Source organism: Enhydra lutris, unplaced genomic scaffold (assembly GCF_002288905.1).
Source record: "Enhydra lutris kenyoni isolate GAN:26980312 unplaced genomic scaffold, ASM228890v2 scaffoldscaffold10, whole genome shotgun sequence".
Classification (NCBI taxonomy): domain Eukaryota; kingdom Metazoa; phylum Chordata; class Mammalia; order Carnivora; family Mustelidae; genus Enhydra; species Enhydra lutris.
This window is the reverse complement of record NW_019154094.1, coordinates 8,395,371-8,415,926: the sequence shown is the minus strand read 5'-3', so window position 1 is coordinate 8,415,926 and position 20,556 is coordinate 8,395,371. Positions and strand designations below refer to the sequence as shown.

Genomic DNA, 20,556 nt, shown 5'->3' with positions numbered 1-20,556 from the left:
CCACAACGAGGTTGGAAATCAGAGTCAATGGGAAAGGATATCAAACCTATTTTTCTCCTAAATAAGATCACCTGTGGGGCTTATTTCATGCAAGGGGAGAAACCAAGATAGGAGAAAGTGATCCATGGTGCTGACCACCCCCTCCACCCTAGTGCCCATCACCATTATTAACCAAAGAGCCAAGTGGCTGACAAGTATGGACACACTCACTGTCACATAGCTGCACCATACCCCACCTGGCCTGATGCCCTCCTTGAATGTGTGATGCGGGCTGGCTTTCCCTCTGGGAGTCCAGGAGGGTTTAGGGGAATGCGTAGCCCCACGACAGGGATGTGGGCCCCCAGGATCTCTTGTCAGGCCAATAGACAGGAAGATTGAGCTCAGTTGTTCGGGAATGACCGTGAACCCAGAAGAGAGCCAAGAGAAGCTACGATCCTATCCCAGCCCACACCCTGCATCCCAGGGCAGCTAGGACCTGGTCGCTCATGCCACAGACCAGGTGGCTGGAGTCAGGGCTTGTGTTCTCCAGCGTCCTGGCTGGCCTGGCATTCTGGATCTGGGATGGGGTCTGTTGGGGGGATGATTTGAGGAGCTCTGGCTGCGTGGGGAGCAGGCATTCCTGACATCAGAAGGAACAGTGGGGCCACCCAGCAACACGGTGAGGTGTTCTTCCAGGCCTTGACAGCCCCTGCAGTGTCACAGGTTCCAGATCTCATGGGTTCCCTCCCCATTCTGCGCCTGGAATCTTGGCCTCCACCCACCTGTCATGGAGGACCTGGGCCCGAGCTGGGGAGTGGCTGCCCACCTGGCTCCTCTCTGCAGGGTCTCCCTAGATCCTGCTCTCCTAAGCCCTCTGGCTCTCAGAACTTGTCTTTCTTTCCAGCTGTTTCCCCACCCTGCAGATGGGTTAAAAATACCAAGGCCGGCACCACATCAGTAGCCTGAGCAACTATTTGGAGTAGGGTGGGCCCTCTGAGAGGTGGGTCAGCCTCATGGAAGTCTGCATCGGCTGGCGACAGCCCACTTCATACAGGGACCCACAAGCTTAGTCTGGAAGCAAGAGCCTGAGTCCCTTTCCCGGCTCTGCCTGTCTAGGGATCCCAGGCCTCATAGCTGCAAGCTACCCGTGACTGGGGCCAAAAAGATGGGGCTCCTTAAGCTGGGAGTGCTTCAGGGTACACAGGGCCAGGGAGCACTGAGTCTCTCTAGCTGCCCTCACTCCGTGGTCCCAGGGATGAGGTTCAGCCCCAGGAAAGCTCTAAGCATAAGGGGATCCCCAGAAGTCAACCATCTGGAGTCTCTCCCTTTGGGGTGCAGGACACCTGGGATGCCACCACCCCCACCCGCCGCTAGCCCCAGCTGCCCCCCAAGGCTGGGAATTTCCCAACTGCCAAAGACAAGGAAGAATTGAAAGGCCGCCCCCGCCAGTGCTGGGACAATGGGGCCTTATGCCCTCCAAATCAGAGCAGGGGTAGAAGGCTGAAGGCAGGTGGGAGCCTAGCTGTCAGCACGCAGGAAAGAAAGTGCTGCTTGCCAGGACCCCACCCAGACCCGCTGCAAGCTAGATTCAAGGGGATCCTGGCCAGAATCCTGCAGGGCCCACCCATGGAGAGAGGCACTGGGTGCGTCTGGCAGACAATGCTGGCCACTCAATGCTCCCTCTGTGCGGGGGTTCCCCTCAGGAGGTTAGGAAGGAACCATCTCCGGCGCGGCTTCCTGCTGGGCCGGCTTCAGGGCCCCCGGAGCCCCGGCCCCGCCCGCTATCTGGGGCTCAGCGGGGTCCAGGCCTGACCGCCGAAGGAAGGCAGGGATCCTGGGTGGGGCGCGGGATCCTGTTCTCCTTGTCAGCCGGCCCTCGGCCCTCAGCCCTCAGTCCTGGAGGCAGCAGTAGCAGGAAAGGCCCGAGGTACTGGGGCGGCAGCGGAGGCTGGGGGGCGTTGATCTCCTTCCGATCGGGCGGCCACAGCCTCTCATCTCTTGCCAAACACTCGGGGGCCCTGAGGCCGCGCGGGGACTGGCAGGTGTGCGGAGGCGGGGTCCCGGGTGCCCAGCCCCACCCTCCCACCCTCCGCCTTCCCCGCCTCTGCGGCGCCGACCCCGGCCCAGGCCGCTTTGTCCCGCCGCGGGAGCGAAGCCGTCGCTGCCCCACAAAGCTGTCTTTGTGCCCCGCGGCCTCCGCAGGACCCGCTGACGTCAGCATCCGTGACCAGCCCGGCGGGGCCGGCTACGGACTGCGGCGCCCCCTGGCGGCCAAACGCGTGCGGAGCTCGCCTCCGAGCCCCGCCCAGCAGAGCCCTTTTCCGTAGGCTCAGCCGCTCGCCACCAGCCGCGGGACAAAGTCCAGGCGCCTTGCCAGGCGCTCAGGGATGCCCCCACAGGCACCCCCACCCACGGCGGGCCCCGCCCCCTTGTCATCTGCCATTGTCTTCTCCAGTGACATGCGTGCACTTCCCATAGCTTCATGTTAGCTTCCACATTTCTAGGGCCCTTGTCCCAATGCACCAAGTCTGCTGCCCTCCGGGGCCACTTGGCTTATGCCTACAGACACACTGATGTGTAGCCACCTGCCTGTCCCTCCCTGCCCCCCAGGGTTTGGGCCGGGGCAGAGACGCTGCTGAACGTGTCTCAGGCCCCTCTGTCCCCAACTTTTGTCAATCCTGAGAAGCCCAGCCCTGAGCAGAGAACACCACCGATTAGAAGGGAGGGGATACAAGGGATTCAGCACAGCCTTGGGCCTGGGAGGTCAGGAGTCACAGTCTCCTCCTGCACCCCTCACTGGACACCTGATGCTCCCAGGAGAGAAACCCTCGGAGGAACCGCTCTGGAAGATATCTGTCCTGCTGCTGCAGTGAGGCCTGGCAAGTGCCACTGACCCAGGGCCACACAGGCGCTGGGAGGAGAAGGGGCATGTACAGGCCCCAGGACATAAAATGACTACCAAGTGGGAAAACTGAGGGGCCGCATACTGGGCCTGAGGAGGACGGAGCAGCCAGGGCCCTACCACAAATGAGGATTCTGTTTTGGGTCACTATCCCCTTGGCACAGCTTTGTCTGGGTCTCTAGCCCAGGGACAGAAGAGGACCGAGCAGTACTTGGCATTTTTTCTTTCTACATTTTATTATTTCAAACCAGGTGAACAATTCCATAAAACATGTGAAAAAAGCAAGGAAGTGTTCAACGCTGAAGGACCCGGGCCTGGGGCAAGGGCATGAGGGCCATGGCCCTCAGCAGGCAGCAGCGGTTCCTAGGTTAGCGTGCTAAAGAGCTACATTTAGGTTAATGGGGCCAGGGCCCAGGGCCACTGGGACGGGCCCTCGGTGATGTTGGCAGTTGTCTGGAACAGCCCTTGGAACCCAATTCTGTGGAGGGTAGGGCAGGAGTGCTGCCCACACAGGGAAGGGGGGGTAGCCAGCAGAGGGAAGGGTGTAAACACGCAGACACACTCAAGGCACGGAATCACTGGAAGGGGGCTGGGTGGGTGCTGGTCAGGATCTGACAGTTTTAAATAGTTTTTCTCTAAAAAGTTTTCTAGGTTTGCAGTTTTGTCTTTTTTTTTTTTTACTTTCATTTTTTTTAAAAAGCTACTAGAATGAGCAGGTGGACTGTAGTCTCCAGGAATGGTGGTGTCTCACGCTTCTTGTGCTTTTTCCTTTGGGGCCTCCGAGCGGCTGGAGGGCTGGGATGGGCAGGAGGCTCCCTGTAAACATCTGGACTTGGGCTGGGTCACGGGCTGGTGTTGAGCGAAGCCAGGGGTCCCATGCTGGAGAAGTGAGCGCCCCTCCAGACACAGGCCTTGGGAGACTCAGCATGTGCTCCCCTCCCCCATCACAGAATAAGACAATGGTTAAAACCAGAACAGATGCCCGGGAAGGGGGGTACTGCGTACCCTAGGACAAGGGCCGGCTTCAAACAGGGAGGCCTGTGGCAGCTCCTCCCACAAGTCTCTGGAACCGAGGGAGGGAACAGGGGAGCCAAGAACAGAGAAAGAAAAGAGGGGGAAAGCAGCCGGGGCGGGGGGTACGGACAGGCAGAGAGCGTGGTCCTCTTGCCCCCATCTTCCTCAGGAGCTGGGGGAAGCAGAGTCGGCGGTGGCCCTGGAGGTGGGGGACAGTCAGGACATGGGTCGGGAGGTGGCCAGGGTGTGCCTCTCCTCCCCCCTCCCTAGACAAGGACTCTCTCCTTTTTCTCCTCCACCTGTTATGAGGGACACAGTGGCTGCCCCGGAGCCAGTGTGTGTTGCTGGGTTACGTGAGGGAGGGGGGTCTACAGCACTGGCAGAACCGTGCCCATCTTCCCCACGGCCAGTGGGGCCAGCGTCAGCCCAGGACCCTCAGATAGGTCGGAGGGAAAGACTGCAGGGCTGAGCACAGAGCCGGTCACACTGAGTGTCAGGTGGCTGGGCCCTCTGTTAGCCAGCCTCTGTCAGGCCAGCCAGTGGCTTGGCAGGGTCAGAAGTGAGCTTTCTCCAGGGGTGGTCAGGACAGCCATTCCATTGTCTCCCAGTGCACGGCCTGATGCTTCTGCCGTCTGGACCACGGCCCCGCCTATCCGTGTGCCGAAGCCCCTCAGGTCCTCCCGCCGACCTACCATCCTGCACTCCCAGGCTCCACACCCCCACCGCGGCCCTCCCTAGCTCCCACTGCTCCCTTCTCTGGGCTCCACAGCTCCGCTCCGCTCCACCCCCGGCTCACCATCCTGCCAGGCCCCGCTGCCCCTCAGAAGAGGCCGCAGTCCTTCAGGTTGTTCTTGATGATGACGTCGGTGACGGCATCAAACACAAACTGCACGTTCTTGGTGTCGGTGGCACACGTGAAGTGCGTGTAGATCTCCTTGGTGTCCTTGCGCTTGTTCAGGTCCTCGAACTTACTCTGGATGTAGCTGGCTGCCTCGTCGTACTTGTTGGCCCCTGTGGGAGATGAGAAGGTGAGGACTCGGCCACATGTGGGCCGGGCACAAGCGACAAGGTTCTGTGCACGTGGACACACAAGCACAGAACGTGTGTCCCTGTGTGGAAGGGGTGATGGTGTGCGTGTGGTACATGCGGCGCCAGAGTGTGTGAAGAGGAGCTCCTGACTGTGCGTGTGTGCTGGGCGCCGTGCGCGTGTGCTGGGCGCCGGCCCCGTGTGCAGGTAAGAGCCCGGGAGCCCAAGGCAGGCCCCAGCTCCTGCGCGAGTGTCCTGCAGTTACCCTTCTGTCCAGCGGGGGGCGCCGGCGCACCGCCTGGTCACCACCAGCTCCTCCCCAGAGGCCCAGTCCCCACACCTGTGTACTCGGGGAAGCAGATGGTCAGGGGGCTGTGTGTGATCTTCTCCTCAAACAGGTCCTTCTTGTTGAGGAAGAGGATGATGGACGTGTCTGTGAACCACTTGTTGTTGCAGATACTGTCAAACAGCTTCATGCTCTCATGCATGCGGTTCTGGGGGCAGGACAGTGCGGTCAGCACCGGCCCCTGCCCCCCGCCCCCACAACCCCCCAGCGGCCTCTCGGCCCCTCACCATCTCCTCGTCCTCGGCTAGCACCAGGTCATAGGCGCTCAAGGCTACACAGAAGATGATGGCAGTGACCCCCTCAAAGCAGTGGATCCACTTCTTCCGCTCAGACCGCTGGCCGCCCACATCGAACATCCTGCAGACACGGGGTCGCCTTAGCTCCAGAGAAAGCACGTTCCCAGAGAAGGTCCCTGCTTTGCAAGTTGGCTAAGGACAGACGCCCGCTCAGGGGGGTGGGGGCGCTATCTTCATGGAACCCTCCTTGGCTGTGTGCCTCCTGCCTGGTTCTGGGCCAGAGCCCGTGTGTGCGGGCAGGGCCGGGGCTGGTCAGTAGGGCAGCAGAGGAGCTGGGCCACTGGCACCCACACAGCCTCGGGAAACTCAGAGCGGTGCTCAGGATTCCTGGGATAGCCCCTCCTGCCCAGCAGAGCCATCAGCGGGCCTCTGAGTGAGGGGATCCCCCCACTCCCCCCCACCACACTTCCATCTATCCTCCAAAGACTTGACCTTCCACCCTGCCCACATGCGGGCTCACTTGAAGTGGAGGTCCTTGAAGGTGAAGTGCGTCTCCACGATGCCCGTGGTCTTCACACGGGTCCGTAGCACATCCTGCTGTGTGGGGATGTAGTCGCTCTGTGCGATGCGCTCCAGATCATTCAGGTAGCTAGAGGTGGGGGCAGGTGGGTCAGTGGGGGACAGCATCAGGCCTCTTTACCTGGACCCTGGGCCAGCTGACCCAGGCCCCTTCGCTCCCCTCCCCTCACTGTTCAGACAAAGCCCTTGCCTCTTCAACCCTTGCCTTCATCATAGTCATTGCTCAGATGAGGAAAAACTGGACCAGCATCCCTTACCCCCTGCCTGGGGAATGGGCCTGCAGGAGGCGCAGCTCTGTGCCCCGCAAGCCAAGCCCTAGCCCCCAGGGCTGAGCCAGGTCTGCCTCGGACAGGATCCAGGCTGGTGAGCGGCAAACTGAGGAGGGCGGGAGGGGGCCAACGAGTCCTCTGGGGAGGGATTTGGGGTGCTAATCGGTCCAATCATGGCAGCCGCTGCAGAGCAGCCCGACATGACCCTCAATGCAGGGCTGGATGGGTCAGGGCCCTCCAGGCTCCATGGGCTCTTTGCCCAGTGCCCAGTAAAATCTGGGCTCCTCGGCGGGGGCGGGGTGGGGGGCACGGACACCTGTTTGGCAGGAGTCCTAGGGGCTCCTCATTACCAGCTCCCTGAGTAGTATCAACACTGCCCCTGCTAGGCCCTGGGACTGACTCTGCTGTCTGCCTCAATATCTTTGCTGTGCCCTGGGGACTGGGTCCTCCGAGCGGCTGCCTGGTGCCGAGGTCTCACTCCTGGCGTAGGCCTGCTGGGGCCAGCGGGAAATGATCTCAGAGACGCAGGGACAGAACAGAAAAACAGGAAGGACCGTGAGGGCCCGTGACGCATGTGCTGTGACCTGCTTACTACGCACTGTCGCCTAGCGAGAAGCTCCTGCCTAGAGGCCTCCTGGGCCTCCTGGTGGGCTCTACACCAGCCTCTTCCTCCTCCCCAGCAGGGCTCACCACAGGGACCCACTGCCCTGCCAGCAGCCTTGAAGGACTGCTGTGAAGAGGGACTGGGGTCCTCTGCAGCATTCCAATCCACCCCCTGCCTCTTGTCTCCCCGACCCCGGGGCGGGGTGAGCTTATCATGGCCTAAACCTGCCTGGGAGAGTGGGACCTGTGTCACTGCTGAATCCCCACACCCAGACCAACGCTGGGCACACAGTGAGTGCTGAATGTCCGGGGAACGAAGAACAGCACGATGGAGTGGGAAGTGGCCTGGAAGGTATCCTCTCCTCACCTCCTTGAATGCCCCAGACACTGAGGTGGTAATGGTTGGGAGGGCCTAGCCCTGCCTGCTTCTAGGACCTAACAGCTCTCTTGGTGCTGAGCCTCTGACCTCTGGGGGTCGGGGCATGCTGAGGTGTGACGGTCCTCACAGTGTTTGGCTGCAATTCTGCAGCTCCCATGGGGGGCACTCACAAGGGCATTCAGGCCACTGCAAGGAGAGGGAGTCAGTCCCTGGGACTGGGGCACGCTTAGGGCTCAGGCTCAGGCAGGGCCTGCCTCCTATCCACCCAAGCCCTGGTCCAGCCCCTCTGTGGGCGGGCCCAGGACTGGATGGGCAGCGGGAGGGAAAGTGCTACAGGGCGTGCTGGCTTAAGCAGAGGTGGGAGGGGTCAGGTAGAGCACAGGGACAGCTGCCTCTTTGGGTGGCCTTGTCCAAAAAGCCTGTGCACGTCCCCTCCAGCCCCCCGGCCATCAGCACTGGCCAGCAACCTGTCCTGTTCTCCATGGGCACTCAGTCCCCAGCACCAAGCCTGGCACGAGGTAGGCAGCTCAGGGAAGGAGTTCGGAGCATGATCCTGTGGGCTGGGCCTCTGGAAAACTCCCGGAACCCCCTGGATTCCCCAGCTGAGTCTTGGGCTCTAAGCTGCACACAGATCTGGCCCCACCCAGTCTCTTCCCCTTGTATCTTCCACTCCAGCCAGTCTGAACATCTGTAGCCCGCACTGCTCCCTCCAGGACTGTGTGCATGCTGTGTCCCCTCGTGTGAGCTTGTCCTGTTCCTCTCCTGCCCATCTCTTGCTCAGAACTTGGCTGAGGCGGTCCCTCCTCTGGACCGACACCGACTTCCACCATGACCCGGACACCATGGGTAGTCACTGCTTGGGAATCCGTCCGCTCCACTTATCCCTGGGTCCCTCCAGCCTTGCCCAAGGCTTGACACAGGTGGTAGCAAATGTCCTTTAGAATGATTATGTCTAAGGACAGATTAGACTCAGTTGGCCCTGGGGGACAGCAGCCCTGCCTGGCCTTCCTCCTGGCTTTCAATACCACTCCTCCCACCTCAAGGCAAAAACCGCCAAGGCCTTGGGGGACAGTCACCGGCTTTCAAAAACAGGGACTGGCAGTGTCTTCCAGACAGTGCTCAAGCCCTCCACTCCTGCCTGTGGTCCAGGACCCCCTCACCCCACCCAGCCCCACAGGGTACTCACTAGGCCGCAGAGTCGTTGAGCTGGTACTCCCGAGAGCGGCCAAAGCAGGCCTGCACGCCGTGGTCGGCCCAGAGCCTGCGGATGACGCCGGACAGGTCCTCAGGGAGGACACCCTGCTCCTCCGCAGAGCAGGACAGCGCGAACAGCTGCCGGGCGTCGTCCTGGGCACAGCGGGGAGGGTCAGCCAGTCACAGGGGCGCACCCCACCCCACCTGGCCGAGGCAGGGAGGCTTCCGGAATGGGGCCCATGCAGGCTTGGGTAGTCCCAGGTTTCCCAGGACAACATCTGCCCTGGCGCCTTCAGGGAGGCAGGTGGGGGTTGAGGGGAGGACATACCGCTCGGGAGGGGTCGGCAAAGTCAATCTGCAGATTGCCCATGGCTTTGACAATGGCCATGATGGACTGGATCGTGTTGCTGTAGACGACCGCCCGGTACTGCCGGCATTCCTCCTCTGAGTAGCCGTCCTCGTGGATGATCCTGGCAGCCAGGGGTCAAGAGTTAGGGCCCGGAGGGCACAAGGACCACACATGGCCTCGTGGGGCTGCTGGGGCCTGCAGGACCTACTACAGAGAGGAGGAACCTTCCCCAAGCCCTGGGACCTGAGGGTGGATGGCTGCCTCTGAGAAGGTCTTGGGGCATTACTAGGGGTGGGAGATGGGGGGCAGTAGAGACTCAGAGGAAGAAGAGAAGAGGGGATCAGGGTTTGGTGGCTGCCTCTCATACACAGCACTTACTTCATCTGCTTGACAATGGTGCTCTTCCCTGACTCCCCAGCACCTGGAACAGAGGGCACAGGTGGTCAGAGAGCAGCCCCAGCAGGGCTACACGGACCAACCACCAGCGGCCCAGCCACCCACAGTCCTGGAGGCAGAACTCACCCTCCCCATCAGCCTCACAGGGAGATGGAGGCAGTGAGGCCTAGTGGGTGGCAAAGCTACCCAGGGTGTAGCTGGCAGGGCCATAGTGCTCCAGATAACCCAGACCGCCTACACCCCTGGGGGACTCACCCCAAGCCTTTGCTTCCCATAAGCTTCACTGCCCACCACAGGAAACCCTGCCCCACCCCCGCAGTGCTAGCTGAGCTCAGGGGCTTCGGTGGGAGACAACGCCAGCCCTCAGGAGTCTCCCTGTCATTCTCATGGGGGTAGGGGCGGGCAGGCTCGCCAACATGGTGCTTGGGCACAGCTGACAGGAAGGAGTCCCACACACTTCAGCTGGGTAGTAGTGCCTCTTCTCCTCACACTCTGAGCCACCAAGGGGCCTGGGCTGGGGCACAGGGTCACACTCTTGCCTCCCAGGTATGGCCTGAGTCTACCCTCAGCAGACGGAGACGGGGACATGGGAGACATGCGGCATGACCGACACACGTACAGACTCACAGGCACACACCCCTGGACCGACGCATATGCTTCCAAGTCTGGCAGAGGCCCATTCTGTATTCTCTTTGGCCAGTACTGAGGGATCTGCTGGTGCTCTTTCCCATGACTGTCATATGAGCCCCACATACTGTCTCTGTTCCCATTTCACAGACAAGGACACTGAGGCTCAGAAAAGTAGTCCTGGCCCAAGACTGTGCAGCCAGGATTCAGGTGGGCAGGGAGACGCCCAGGACTGTGACTGACACCTGGCCTGCCCAGCCTTTCTCAGAATGTGGCTCAGAAAGCCCTGGGAGTATGTTTTCAAAAAAAGCAGATTCCCAGGTCCCATCCGAGACACACAAAGCCAGATCTTGAGGGGTGCAGCCCAGAAACCCACATTTCCCAGGGATTCTGCAGGGAAGTGTGAAGACCACGAGGGCTGCCCTGCCTCCCTGGCTGGGAGATGTTGGGAGTGGGGGCAGGACCTCATCTCCTTTCTCCGTCCTAAACTCCAAGTAGAACACATCTCAGTGGGGCCAGCTTTCCCTCCCAGTGCTTGCCCAGACTGTTCCCTCTGCTCCTTCCCCATCACTGCCAGTCACACCTGCACCTGCCAGGCCCTGCCTCTTCTTGCCAACGCCAGGCATTTGGCCATGCAGTTTCCTGTGCTGGGCACACAGGTCCTATGCCCCATTTCCATGTGTCCCAACCCTCTTGAGCGATGTGGCAGGTCGGTCCCTCTGAGCAGCTCAGCGGGGCAGATAGTGGGGTCTGTGGGGAGGGTACACTTGGGGACTCTGGCTCCCGCATCCCTCAGGGTGGGTCAGGACAACCTCAGAGGATGAGGGGCTAGCTAACACATACACTAATGCGAGCAGCAAGATTCCTAACAGCAAAGCCGCAAACAGCGCCCGCTATGGGCCAGATGCTATTCGGCACCTACCGCACCAACTAAATCATCTCCTCCAGCAATCCACCTCACAAATGAGGAAGAAACAGGGAGAGGCTGCTGTCATGCAGTCATCATTCTCTCTGTGGATGGCCCACTTTGCTGGCCTCCTAGAACTGCCCTTGGAGCCCTGTCCTGCGGCTGGGCCACACCATCCTCTGCCCAGACTGCACCTGTCACTGGGTTCACACCCTGCCTTCCTAGACAGATGCTGCTCAGTCTCTGCAGTGCCCTCCAGGCAGTATGAGCGCACCCCCACCCTGCCCCGCCAAGGTCCCTGCCCACCTCCATTTACCCCACCTCCCACCCTCACAGGGGCAGGACTGGGTACATCCACAACCCAGTGCCTCCCTGAGCAGAAGGGCCTGGGCTCTCCTCACACATGCCACCAGCTGCTAGGGATCACTAGGCTTCTCACTGTCCCAGTGATGCCCAACCACAGAGGCCCATCCTCCAGGGCCTGGAGGGTAGCACCGGAGGGGCGAACCACAGGGGGGCAGGTGACCTCCTGGCTGTCCTTCCCACCTAGTCACTTGCTCCCACACAGGAGGAAGGAAGCACATCCTGGGGTGGAGGAAGACTCAGGAATCAGGGGTGTCAGCCAGTACTGGGGGCTCAGTGGGGGAACAGAGGCCAAGGATGTGAAGTGATGGGTCAGCTCAGTCATGCTGGCCCCAGCCAGGCAAACCCAGACTCAGAGCAGGGGCAACCGTCCGGGCCACAGGAGACCTGAGATTTTGGTGAGGTGTCCCCTCTTGTGTGTCCACCTGAAGCGCCAGTTTCCCTGCCTGGCCTTCTGACCACTCTCTTGGTGAAGTGCTGTGGCATTCCGTGGCCCTGCCCAGAGATAGGGATAACAGCAAGCTCTTGCTTTGCATGTGATTTTCCTAGTAGCAGCAGGCCTGGCAGGCCCAGAGGTGGGCAGCACCTGACCAGGCTGGAGCCAGGACACCTGCTCCCTGCCCCAGCCAACAAGGAGTCCACTTTCCTATCCCCTTTGAGCCTCAGGCTCCCTTCCTGTCTCATTTTGAGGGTTAGGAGGACATTTTCTGCCCCCATTTGACAGGTGGACAAACCAAAATCAGGGCGCCCCCATCCCTGGACTCAGGACAGTCTCTTTGTCCTCCTAGCGGCTGTGACTCAAGCAGGAAGGAGCAAGTGGCAGGACGAGGGTGTGGTGCCGGTGGCCAGGCAGGAAGCCGCAGGGAACACAGGGAGAGAAGCAGAGGCAGGGCCCGGGAGCAGCCACAATAAGCGGGGACCAGGGAGCGGGGGAGAGGTGGGTGAGATGGTGGAACAGGTGGGGCTAGGTGCCCCATGAGCTGTGGTTCCCAGCCCCCCGCCCCCACCACCACCCCTGGGGCTGTATCCCATCAGGGCCTGACAGTGTTCCCCTATCCAATAAGGCAGTACTGGAATGAGTTTGCTTGTACCCCGCTGATCCTGGGTAGCCGGTTCCTCCCACCCAGCCCTGCACCTTCCTAAGAGGAAGGGGCTTCACTGCCTGGCCCTGGACAGCTGCCAAGGTGCCTCTGATAGAAGGTGGCAGGAGTCTCCCGCCCACAGAGGACCCCACCAGGTGCTCCCTTCTCCAGCTGGGAGAGATCAGAGGGCCCCACAGAGGCTTCCTAGGATGGCTTTGGTGTTCCCATGGGGCCATACCTTTTCTCACCAAAAAGAAACCTCTGCAGCTCTCGCCCCAGGGCACAGCTGCTGGGCCCCCCGCAGGCAGGCAGTAATTGCCACTATGTGCTGGCCACAGCGGCTGCATTAGAACATCTGCTTCCACTCTGGGAATGCTGGGCCCCAACGGAGGGGGGAATGGATGGGGGAAGGGAGATGGCGCAGCTCCACCTGCCCCAGCAAGGCCGATGGGACCTGTGGCCTGATGCCGACTTCCAGCCCCAGCATCAGGTCACAGCTGTCTGTCTGTCAATCTTGGACCCTCTACATCCCAGACAAGGCTCTGCCCTGCTGGGAGGCCCTGACACACTGCTCTTGTCCTCTCTGGCCTCAGTTTCCCTTCTGCAGAGGCTGCCAAGCCTCAAGCGGCCAGCTGGCCTCTCACTCTCAGATCCTCTCCCAGAGGGAGGTCCAGACCTCCCACAGCCCTGGTGCCCACGCTGATCCTTCCTGCTGTCTCCAAGGGCCTCACCCCCTTCCTGCCCTTGCTCTGGTACCCCATCCATGAAACAGGACACCACCATTATCTCCTCCAGGAGGGAGGGGAGGATTCGACACAAAAGCGCTTCTCATAGTGCCCAGCACACGGTGAACACTCAGATAAAAGTTATCACGATGTTTGTACTCTATGGAAGATCACAGATGTCCCCAACCCTTTCATATCCTGCAGCCTCCAAGGACCATACTGCATAGGTCACTGTAACCACAACCTGCAAAGTGGCCTGCTGCGGCATCTCATCAGAAGGAGAGTTTCTGAGGCTTTCAGACGAGACACAGTAGAGGGCGAGGACCAGTGGCTCAGAGGCTGGCGAAGCACTGCCGCTCCCTGCTGGGACTCGGGGACCCTGGGATGGCAGTCAGAGCCACTCGGGCCTTTCCGGGCGTCTGGCTCTGGGTTCATCACACCCCCTCCACATGAGGCAAGACTTCTGCATAGCTGTGGAGCCTCCTTCCCACCCAGAGCCTGGCCGCAGACACTGCTCACGGACTCCTTGCGCTCAGAAGGCCAGGCAGAGGCTCCAGCGCTGGTGGGCTCCCCTCTAACACATGGGGCTGGGGAGCGCAGCCAGCTGACGTGGCAGCCCGAGGGCAGAGATTCTCATAAGCAGCAGGGCTGGGACCACAGGGTAGACTTGGGCTGCAGCCCAGCTCCAACCCACAGTACCAGGCCCGCCTCCACGGCCACCCCCCACCCGGCCCTAGTGGGGCACAGGGAGAAGGTGGGGATGAACCTTGGGAAGCCTACCCCAAAGGCAGCCTGGGCACCACCTCCCACTCTCATCCCAGGAAGGTGCCACGTCTCTGGCCCAGCCAGTGGTTCCGGGCCCCTTGGCTCGGGCCCCTCCCCTGCAGCCTCAGGGTCCCAGGCCACGCCACCGCCAGGGGGAGCCCGGCAGCCAGAGACAGTGGAGGAGGTGGGGGCTGGGCAGTGCCGGGGAGCCTTCGCTTCTGAAAAGCGGCCTAGGGTAGGGGCAGCTGGGGGAGGTGCCTGGACCCTTATTCAACTCCCTCTCCCAGGCCTGGGAGGCCCTCCGCCCGCGGAGACCCCGCACACCGGGGAACAATGGAAATGGGGGGGAGGAGGGCTCCGCCAGACAAAGGCCCTCTAAGCCCCGCCCCCGGCGTCTCTTCCTTCCTCCAGGTGGTATTCTTTGGTCCCCTCACTCCCTCAGAGGCAAGGCGCTCAGTAAGGGTCTGGCACTGTGGGGGGCAGGGACATGAGTCTTGGATGGGGGCCGCGACATCCCCACCCACAAGTATGGCCTTGCCTCCCCCCAGATGCCCCTAATAAGCCTGGAACCTCCCTCTCTCTGGTCTCTGTCACTTGGGCAGCTTCCAGTGGCTTCCAGGCCTTCATGGTGCCCCCACCAGGGAAGGAAGCATCAGCAACCAGGATCCAGCCTGCTACTCCAGAGTCAGAGCTGTGTGTGTAAGGGACTGGCCTTGGGGCCTCAGACCTGGAGAGGGCTTGCGGGGACAGGGCTGTGTCCCCTGCCATGGAGCCCTGTCCACTGGACAGAGGGAAACTGAGGCACTGGGTAAGGCAGGCCAACCTGGAGGGGAGGAGGCCCGGATGCTACAGGTCTCACCCTCTATAGGAGCCAAGAGATGCTGGACTGGGCCCAGGTCACACAAGAAGCCAGGCCTTTTGACACACTCCTCTTCCTGGATGCTTCTTTGTTGAAGGAATCCCTTTGCTGTTTTCCAAGAATCTGAGTGCCCCCCCCCACTTCTCTTTGGGTTCGTTGTGTGGGCCCTGGGTGAGATGCCCAGCCCCCAGGCTTCAGGGTTCCCATATGTGAAATGTACCCCTCCAGGGAATGTGCCAAACTCAAGGCCTGCCCTGAGCAGCCTTCCTCGGACCCTCACACTCACCCCCAAACTGCCCCAAGGTTCAGCCCAAGCGCACAGCGTGTCTCTGTGCCCACAAGCCATGGGCCCTTGCTGAGAATCAGGACATGACAGGTCCCAGCGCTGGAGCACAGAGAGGTAAAAGGACAGCCTGAGGTCACAAAGTGAAGAAGGTGGGGGGGGGGGTTGGCTTTCTGGGACCCAAGGGCTTGAGTGGCCATGAAGATACATGTTCTCTGCTTAGTGTGTGGCCTCATGGCCCAGCAGGCTCTTGAAGCATCTGTGCTAGCCGTCCTAGAATCTCCCTCAGGCTCCTCAGCATCCTCCTGCCTGGCCTGATAACACAGAGCAGAACCCCCAGGAGCCTCCGCCGGGGAAGGCAAGGCCACAGTGCTCAGATTCACAGGCTGAGGAGCTTGAGGACTAGCCTCTCACCTATCATACTGTTACCAGTCCCCCACAGCCTCGGCTCTTAGCGGGAGCCCTCTGCGGGAAAGCTCTTCCCTTTGCCTCATCTGGACAACTCCTGGACTCAGGCACTCCCACCCTCGACTCTGACAGCCTCTGACCCTTCCTCAGGCCTTGTCTCCGTCCTCCTGACCCTGGGGGCTAGGGGAGGAACGAGCATAGTGTTAGGAGACTCAGTGGCCAAACTAGGATCCGAGTCCTTCTGTGAGGCAACACGGGCTGGGAGGGACAATGGCAGCTGCATTTGGATAAAGTCACCCCGTGGCCACACAACAGACTTTTGGCATAGAACAGGAAAAAGATTCACGAACAGACTCTTGGGTCCCCCACCTCCAGAGCAGGCAGACTGAAAGAATCTCCTAGAAGAGGAATCGAGGCCCCCGGAGACAGGTCCCCAAGCATAAGTAGAAAACACACAGACGACAGAATCTGCCTCTCGTCCTGACTGACCAATTCCTGCCAGTTGGGCACAGACTCCTCACGGACAAAGGTAGTTGTGGATGGGTGCTCCGTCACTATCTGCTCCTATCTTGGTGTCTCCGTGTACTGGGAAAGTCATGTAATATCTCCGAGCCTGTTTCCTCATCAGTAAAATGGATGTAATGGCCGTCCCAGCCTCATAGGGTTAAATACGGAGAGATGCTGAAGGGACCAGTTCTATGTAAGTCATGGTTTGATCAGAGACAGCTGCTGTTACCACTGAGGGTAAACTGAGGCCCAGTGATAACAGCAGCTTGTCTCCCAGTGATGGTACCCTCCCAGGCCCAGCAGGTAGTAGTAGCAGAGGGGAATCCTTAGGCTGGACTAAGGGCCCCTCTGTCCACTGCCAGGCAGGGGAAACCCAGAGTGAGCTAATCCCACGGCTGCTGCTCCATTTCCGGGCATTCATCTCGGCCTGTAGCCGGCCTTCCGGCTTTGCGGGGCAATGGCCGCTCCGGAATAGAAGAGCAGCCCTTTGCTTTCCTGCTAGCCACCCGCCCCCCCCACCCCACCCTGCCCCTGTCCCTCTCCCAGCCACCACTTCCTGTGGTCAAAGGAGGGGCCTGGAATCCTTCTCAAAGGCACCACCTTTTCTGAGCTCCTGGACCCAGCAGTTGCTAAGGTGGGACAGGGGACAGAGTTGCCTGGAATGACACCAACCTCGTGACTAACAGCAGCGGCCCTTAGGGCTACACAGACAGGAGCCTGAGCAGGTGGGACTCACCTTCCAGATCCCCCCCCACCCCCCGTCCCCGTTGACAGGGCTCACACCCCCACCCCAGGACAGAGCAGAAGCAGGCCTCGAGCTTCTTCCTCTTTTGGGCTCCTCCTCCTCCAGCTGCTTCCTCCTTTTCCTCCGGTGTGGACACCACTTCCCTGAGAGGCCCAGCCCTGCCATGCAGACTTCACTGCCCCTCCTCCCGCCCAAGGCACAGTGGATGCTGCCATCGACAAACCCCCCCGCCCGCATATTTTGAGGCGGAGCAGCCTCGCACCCCAGAATCCTCCAAGCCTTCCCCACAAGCTTCTCAAGGAGCTTTAGATCCCACCTTTGGGCTTTGTTTCCAGCTGACCTGGCACTTGCTGCCAAGCCTTGGAAATGCGTGCATAAGGCCAACACCGTGACCCAACCCGACCCAGCCACTGGTGGGTGATTCCACGGAGACACTTTCTCCCGAGCCACTAGGATGAACATCGCTCAAAGCAGCAGCACTGGGTGAGGGTGAAGATGGGGTTGGGGTTCAGTAGGAGCAAGAGCTTCAGGTCAGAGGAGCGCTGCATGGAGCTGGGCAGAGGGATCCCACGCTGCGATTGTGGCTGACAGAGGGGCTGCTGAGAGCCCTGCCTGGGGTACCGGGGCCACCATCAAAGAGCTTAGTCCTCTGCCTCATCAGGGCACCTTGAAATGCGTCCTGAGGCAGGGCTCATGAACTGTGGTCTAGTCGGAACCCGATGACCCCTGCCCCTGAGATTGGGACTCCTGCCCCAGGATACTGTGAAGACAGGACAGATGCTGGCCTGGGCCCTCCCTGTCCCCATCTGCCCAAGGCTGCCCCACAAAGCACAAAGCGGTTTTGGGGAGGCAGCACTCAGGCTCCAGGTCAGACCGTCTCATCCTCTCCTGGGGGTCTGATGGGGCAAGGCCCCAGTCCCTCAGTGGACAAAGCATCTTCCATCCCGTTCCTGCCTAAAGAATGGGTGGCTTTTAGAGACAAAGATCAAGAGACACTGCTGTGCTCACCTGTGGCCCAAGCCGCCTCTGCAGGGCTGAAGGCTTAGTGACCTGCCCGGGATGGGGTCAGGCCCACCCTAACCCGCGGTCACTTGCTGAGCCATGCTTGCGGGCCTACGACGCCAATGATGCCACCCAGTGACCCTGCAGCTCAGGCTAGCCCAGGGCCAACCCCTGATGGGCCACCCAAGCCTGAAGGGGTCCCTGACCACGCCAGCCATGGTCTGGCGGACCAGGCTCCAGCTGAGCACAGTGGGTGGCTAGATGCTGCTTCAGGGCCTGGCATGGAAGCCTGTGCTTCCCAGCTGCCTTGACTTCCACCTCCAGCTACGGAGGCCGCTCATTCCCTCTCTCCTTGCCACCTGCTCTGCCCCATCTGGGGTTCGCCACCCCCACCCTCCTGGGATGCCCGCAGCTGAGTGGCAGTGTCACTTCCTTTGCAAAGCCACTCTGATTCACCCAGTCTCCTGGCTCAGGGTATCCCCTGAGGAATCCAATCCCACTCCTATCTACAGGTCCCTCCTGATGGCTGCACCAACACTAGGGGCGAGGGGCTGGTCCCAGCGGGACTGGGCAGGACGGGACTGGGCAGGACGCAAGCACAGGGGCTGGGCTGAGACCCTTGCTCACTTCCCAGCGTGGGAGCTGCGGCGCGGCTGCTCTCGAAGACAAAGCCTCGCCCAGCCTGGGGGAGGGGTGGGAAGGAGAGACGGGAGGCCCCAAGCTACCCCGCCCCCCATTCAAGTGCTAATGAGCTCCAGCCGGGACCTCGAGGCTCTGGGGAGGACCGGAGGACCGGGAGGCTGGAGGCCGGCCTGGGTACGAGCCCACCTGGTGTCCAGGGCCCAGCCACATCCCCAACCTCAGGCCCCCCAGGAAGGCCACTCAGTCCCCAGAGGTTGGGCTTATGGTCCCCAGGACAGTCTGTCACTCCAGGTGGCACAAACTGTCTACACACCTCGGCCTCCCTATGTGTTTCATAAGCAGCTGCCTGAGAGGAAGGGAGGGGGATCCCCCATACTGGGGCCAGGCAGCCTGTAGGCTGGGGAGAGCCCTCCCCATCAACTCTCAACTCTCAACTCCTCAGGAGCCGTTAGGGGCTCTCTCACTTGTTTTGCAACCTGCAGACTTTGGTGCACTGTCCCCACAACACCTGTGGCTGCAGGCAGGTGCCCCATGGGGAACAGAACGCCTACAGGATTTCACCTGTCACTGCGTTTCTCAGAGGATGCACTAGGTGGAGCTGGGACAGAAACCCACATCTGGGTAACCCCAAGAGCTAGTCCAAAGAGGTGAGCCCTCCTCCCCCAGGCCAGGCCTTCCAGCTTCAGTGCTCTCACTGAGTTGGTCCCTCTGCCCCACACCTACCCTTGGCAAATGCTGCTCATTTTTCAAAGCCACCCAGAGGACACCCCCCCCCCACACACACACACATGCACGCACACTCCATTTGGTCTCTTCCCATTACCCAGCCAACCAGGACCCCAGGCTATCCCTTCTCCAGCTAGACCAAGCGCCAAGCAACAGCCCCAGAATTACTTATCCCTGTGCTCTATAGCGTCATTCTTTCCACACATGCTTAATAGGCACCTACTGTATGCCAGGCCATTTGTTAGACACACAGACAGGACAGAGACCACAAAACTCCCTTCTTTTTCTTTTGGTAAACCTAATTGGGCCCTTGTGTGGGCAGTCCCTGGTCTGGCCAGGCCAGGAACTCCTGTGGCGTTGCTCTGGCCTCAGTCCCCAGGCTGTGGGGCAGTCCCAGCCCTGAGAGCTAGACCGGCTCTCCTGGAGCAGCAAAGACAGCAGGCCTGTGGCAGTCCCCAAACTGCCTGAGCGGAAAGGAAGCATGCCACGCCACTCTCCTAGGAACGGTGGAGGCCTGACCACATGCTCTGCCCTGTGACAGGCTCTGGACTGGTCAGCAAGAGTTCTGCACGAGGCAGGATGAAGGCTGTGTCTGACCGGGCAGGTGGGGAGTTGAGGAAGAAAGAGCCTGCAGAACTTCTCTCTGGCTATCCCCCACCAGTCCCTGTCACTGGCCTGACACTGAGCCCTTGTCACCTGCCCACAGTGTCAGGTTCAGTGACCACCATCTTACTCCTCCATCACCCACCCATCCCCAAGACTGAGTTCAGACTAGCAGCACTTCCTTCATTCAACAAACAGGTAAGAAGCATTCCGCCAAGTGTCAGGCTCCCATGCTTGGCACAGAAGGCTCAGAAATGAATAGGACACAGCCTGCCCCTGTAGGCTCAGGGAAACGCAGCAGTCACCCAGGCAAGTATGATGCTGATGGCAAAAGCAGCAGCACCAAGAAGAGCCAGGGGAGGAGCATCAAGCGGCCTCCATGAAGGGGAGCTGTCAAGGAAGGATCCTGGGAGGTGGTCCCAGAGAAGAGTCTTGAAGAACAATCAAGAAGGAGTGAGTTAGATGGAAAGAAGGGAAATGCATGCCAGGCTAGGAGAGCAGATGCAAAGTCCCAAGGGCAAGAGAGAAGGGCTGTATTTATACTCTGAAGCCTGCGTGGAACCCACCAGGGACAGTCTCTCCTTCCTCTGTGGGCTGCCCACACAAGCCCATCCCAAATCAGAAACATCCCCCCCACACACACACTCTGGCTTCCTTTCCCCTAAGTGCCCAGCCTAAGGCGCCAAATTCCACCTGGGGATTGTCAGTCAGTCAGGTTGAGCTAGGTGGCGGCAGGGGGTGTCCCTGAAGTAGGGCTGGTATCGAGGCTCTCCCCCAACCAACCAAACTACCAGGAAAAGCACACTCACTGGTGTGCAGCGCTTCTGCCTCTGCTCCCAGTGCCCATCCGCCAGCAGGGCTACCCAGGAGGGCAAGGAGCCAGTATGCGGGTGGGGCAGCAGGCGTGGTTCTGGCTGCAAGGGAAAGCTGGCAATTGCCCAACCGAAGAGTCCCGTTGCCTGGACAGAGTTCTTCCCGCTATGTGGGACAGGCGCCCAGCACTCTGAAGCTGCCCCAGCTGGGCTCCCAGCACCTCCCT

The 20,556-nt window shown here is 60.6% G+C and overlaps 1 protein-coding gene across 1 annotated transcript in view; it reads right to left on the bottom strand.

Moving 5' to 3' along the window:
- Positions 1-3,092: 3,092 nt before the first annotated feature.
- The window catches only part of LOC111143783 (G protein subunit alpha i2), a 20,080-nt gene continuing 2,616 nt past the window's right edge, over positions 3,093-20,556 (bottom strand). Inside the window, exons 2-9 of the mRNA XM_022497654.1 lie at positions 9,256-9,298; positions 8,857-8,998; positions 8,521-8,681; positions 6,025-6,153; positions 5,496-5,625; positions 5,263-5,416; positions 4,692-4,906; positions 3,093-4,094 (exon numbers count right to left, since the gene is read on the bottom strand). Coding sequence (XP_022353362.1) covers positions 4,716-4,906; positions 5,263-5,416; positions 5,496-5,625; positions 6,025-6,153; positions 8,521-8,681; positions 8,857-8,998; positions 9,256-9,298 — 950 coding nt within the window. The 3' untranslated portion in view covers positions 3,093-4,094; positions 4,692-4,715. The remainder of the gene's footprint in view (positions 4,095-4,691; positions 4,907-5,262; positions 5,417-5,495; positions 5,626-6,024; positions 6,154-8,520; positions 8,682-8,856; positions 8,999-9,255; positions 9,299-20,556) is intronic.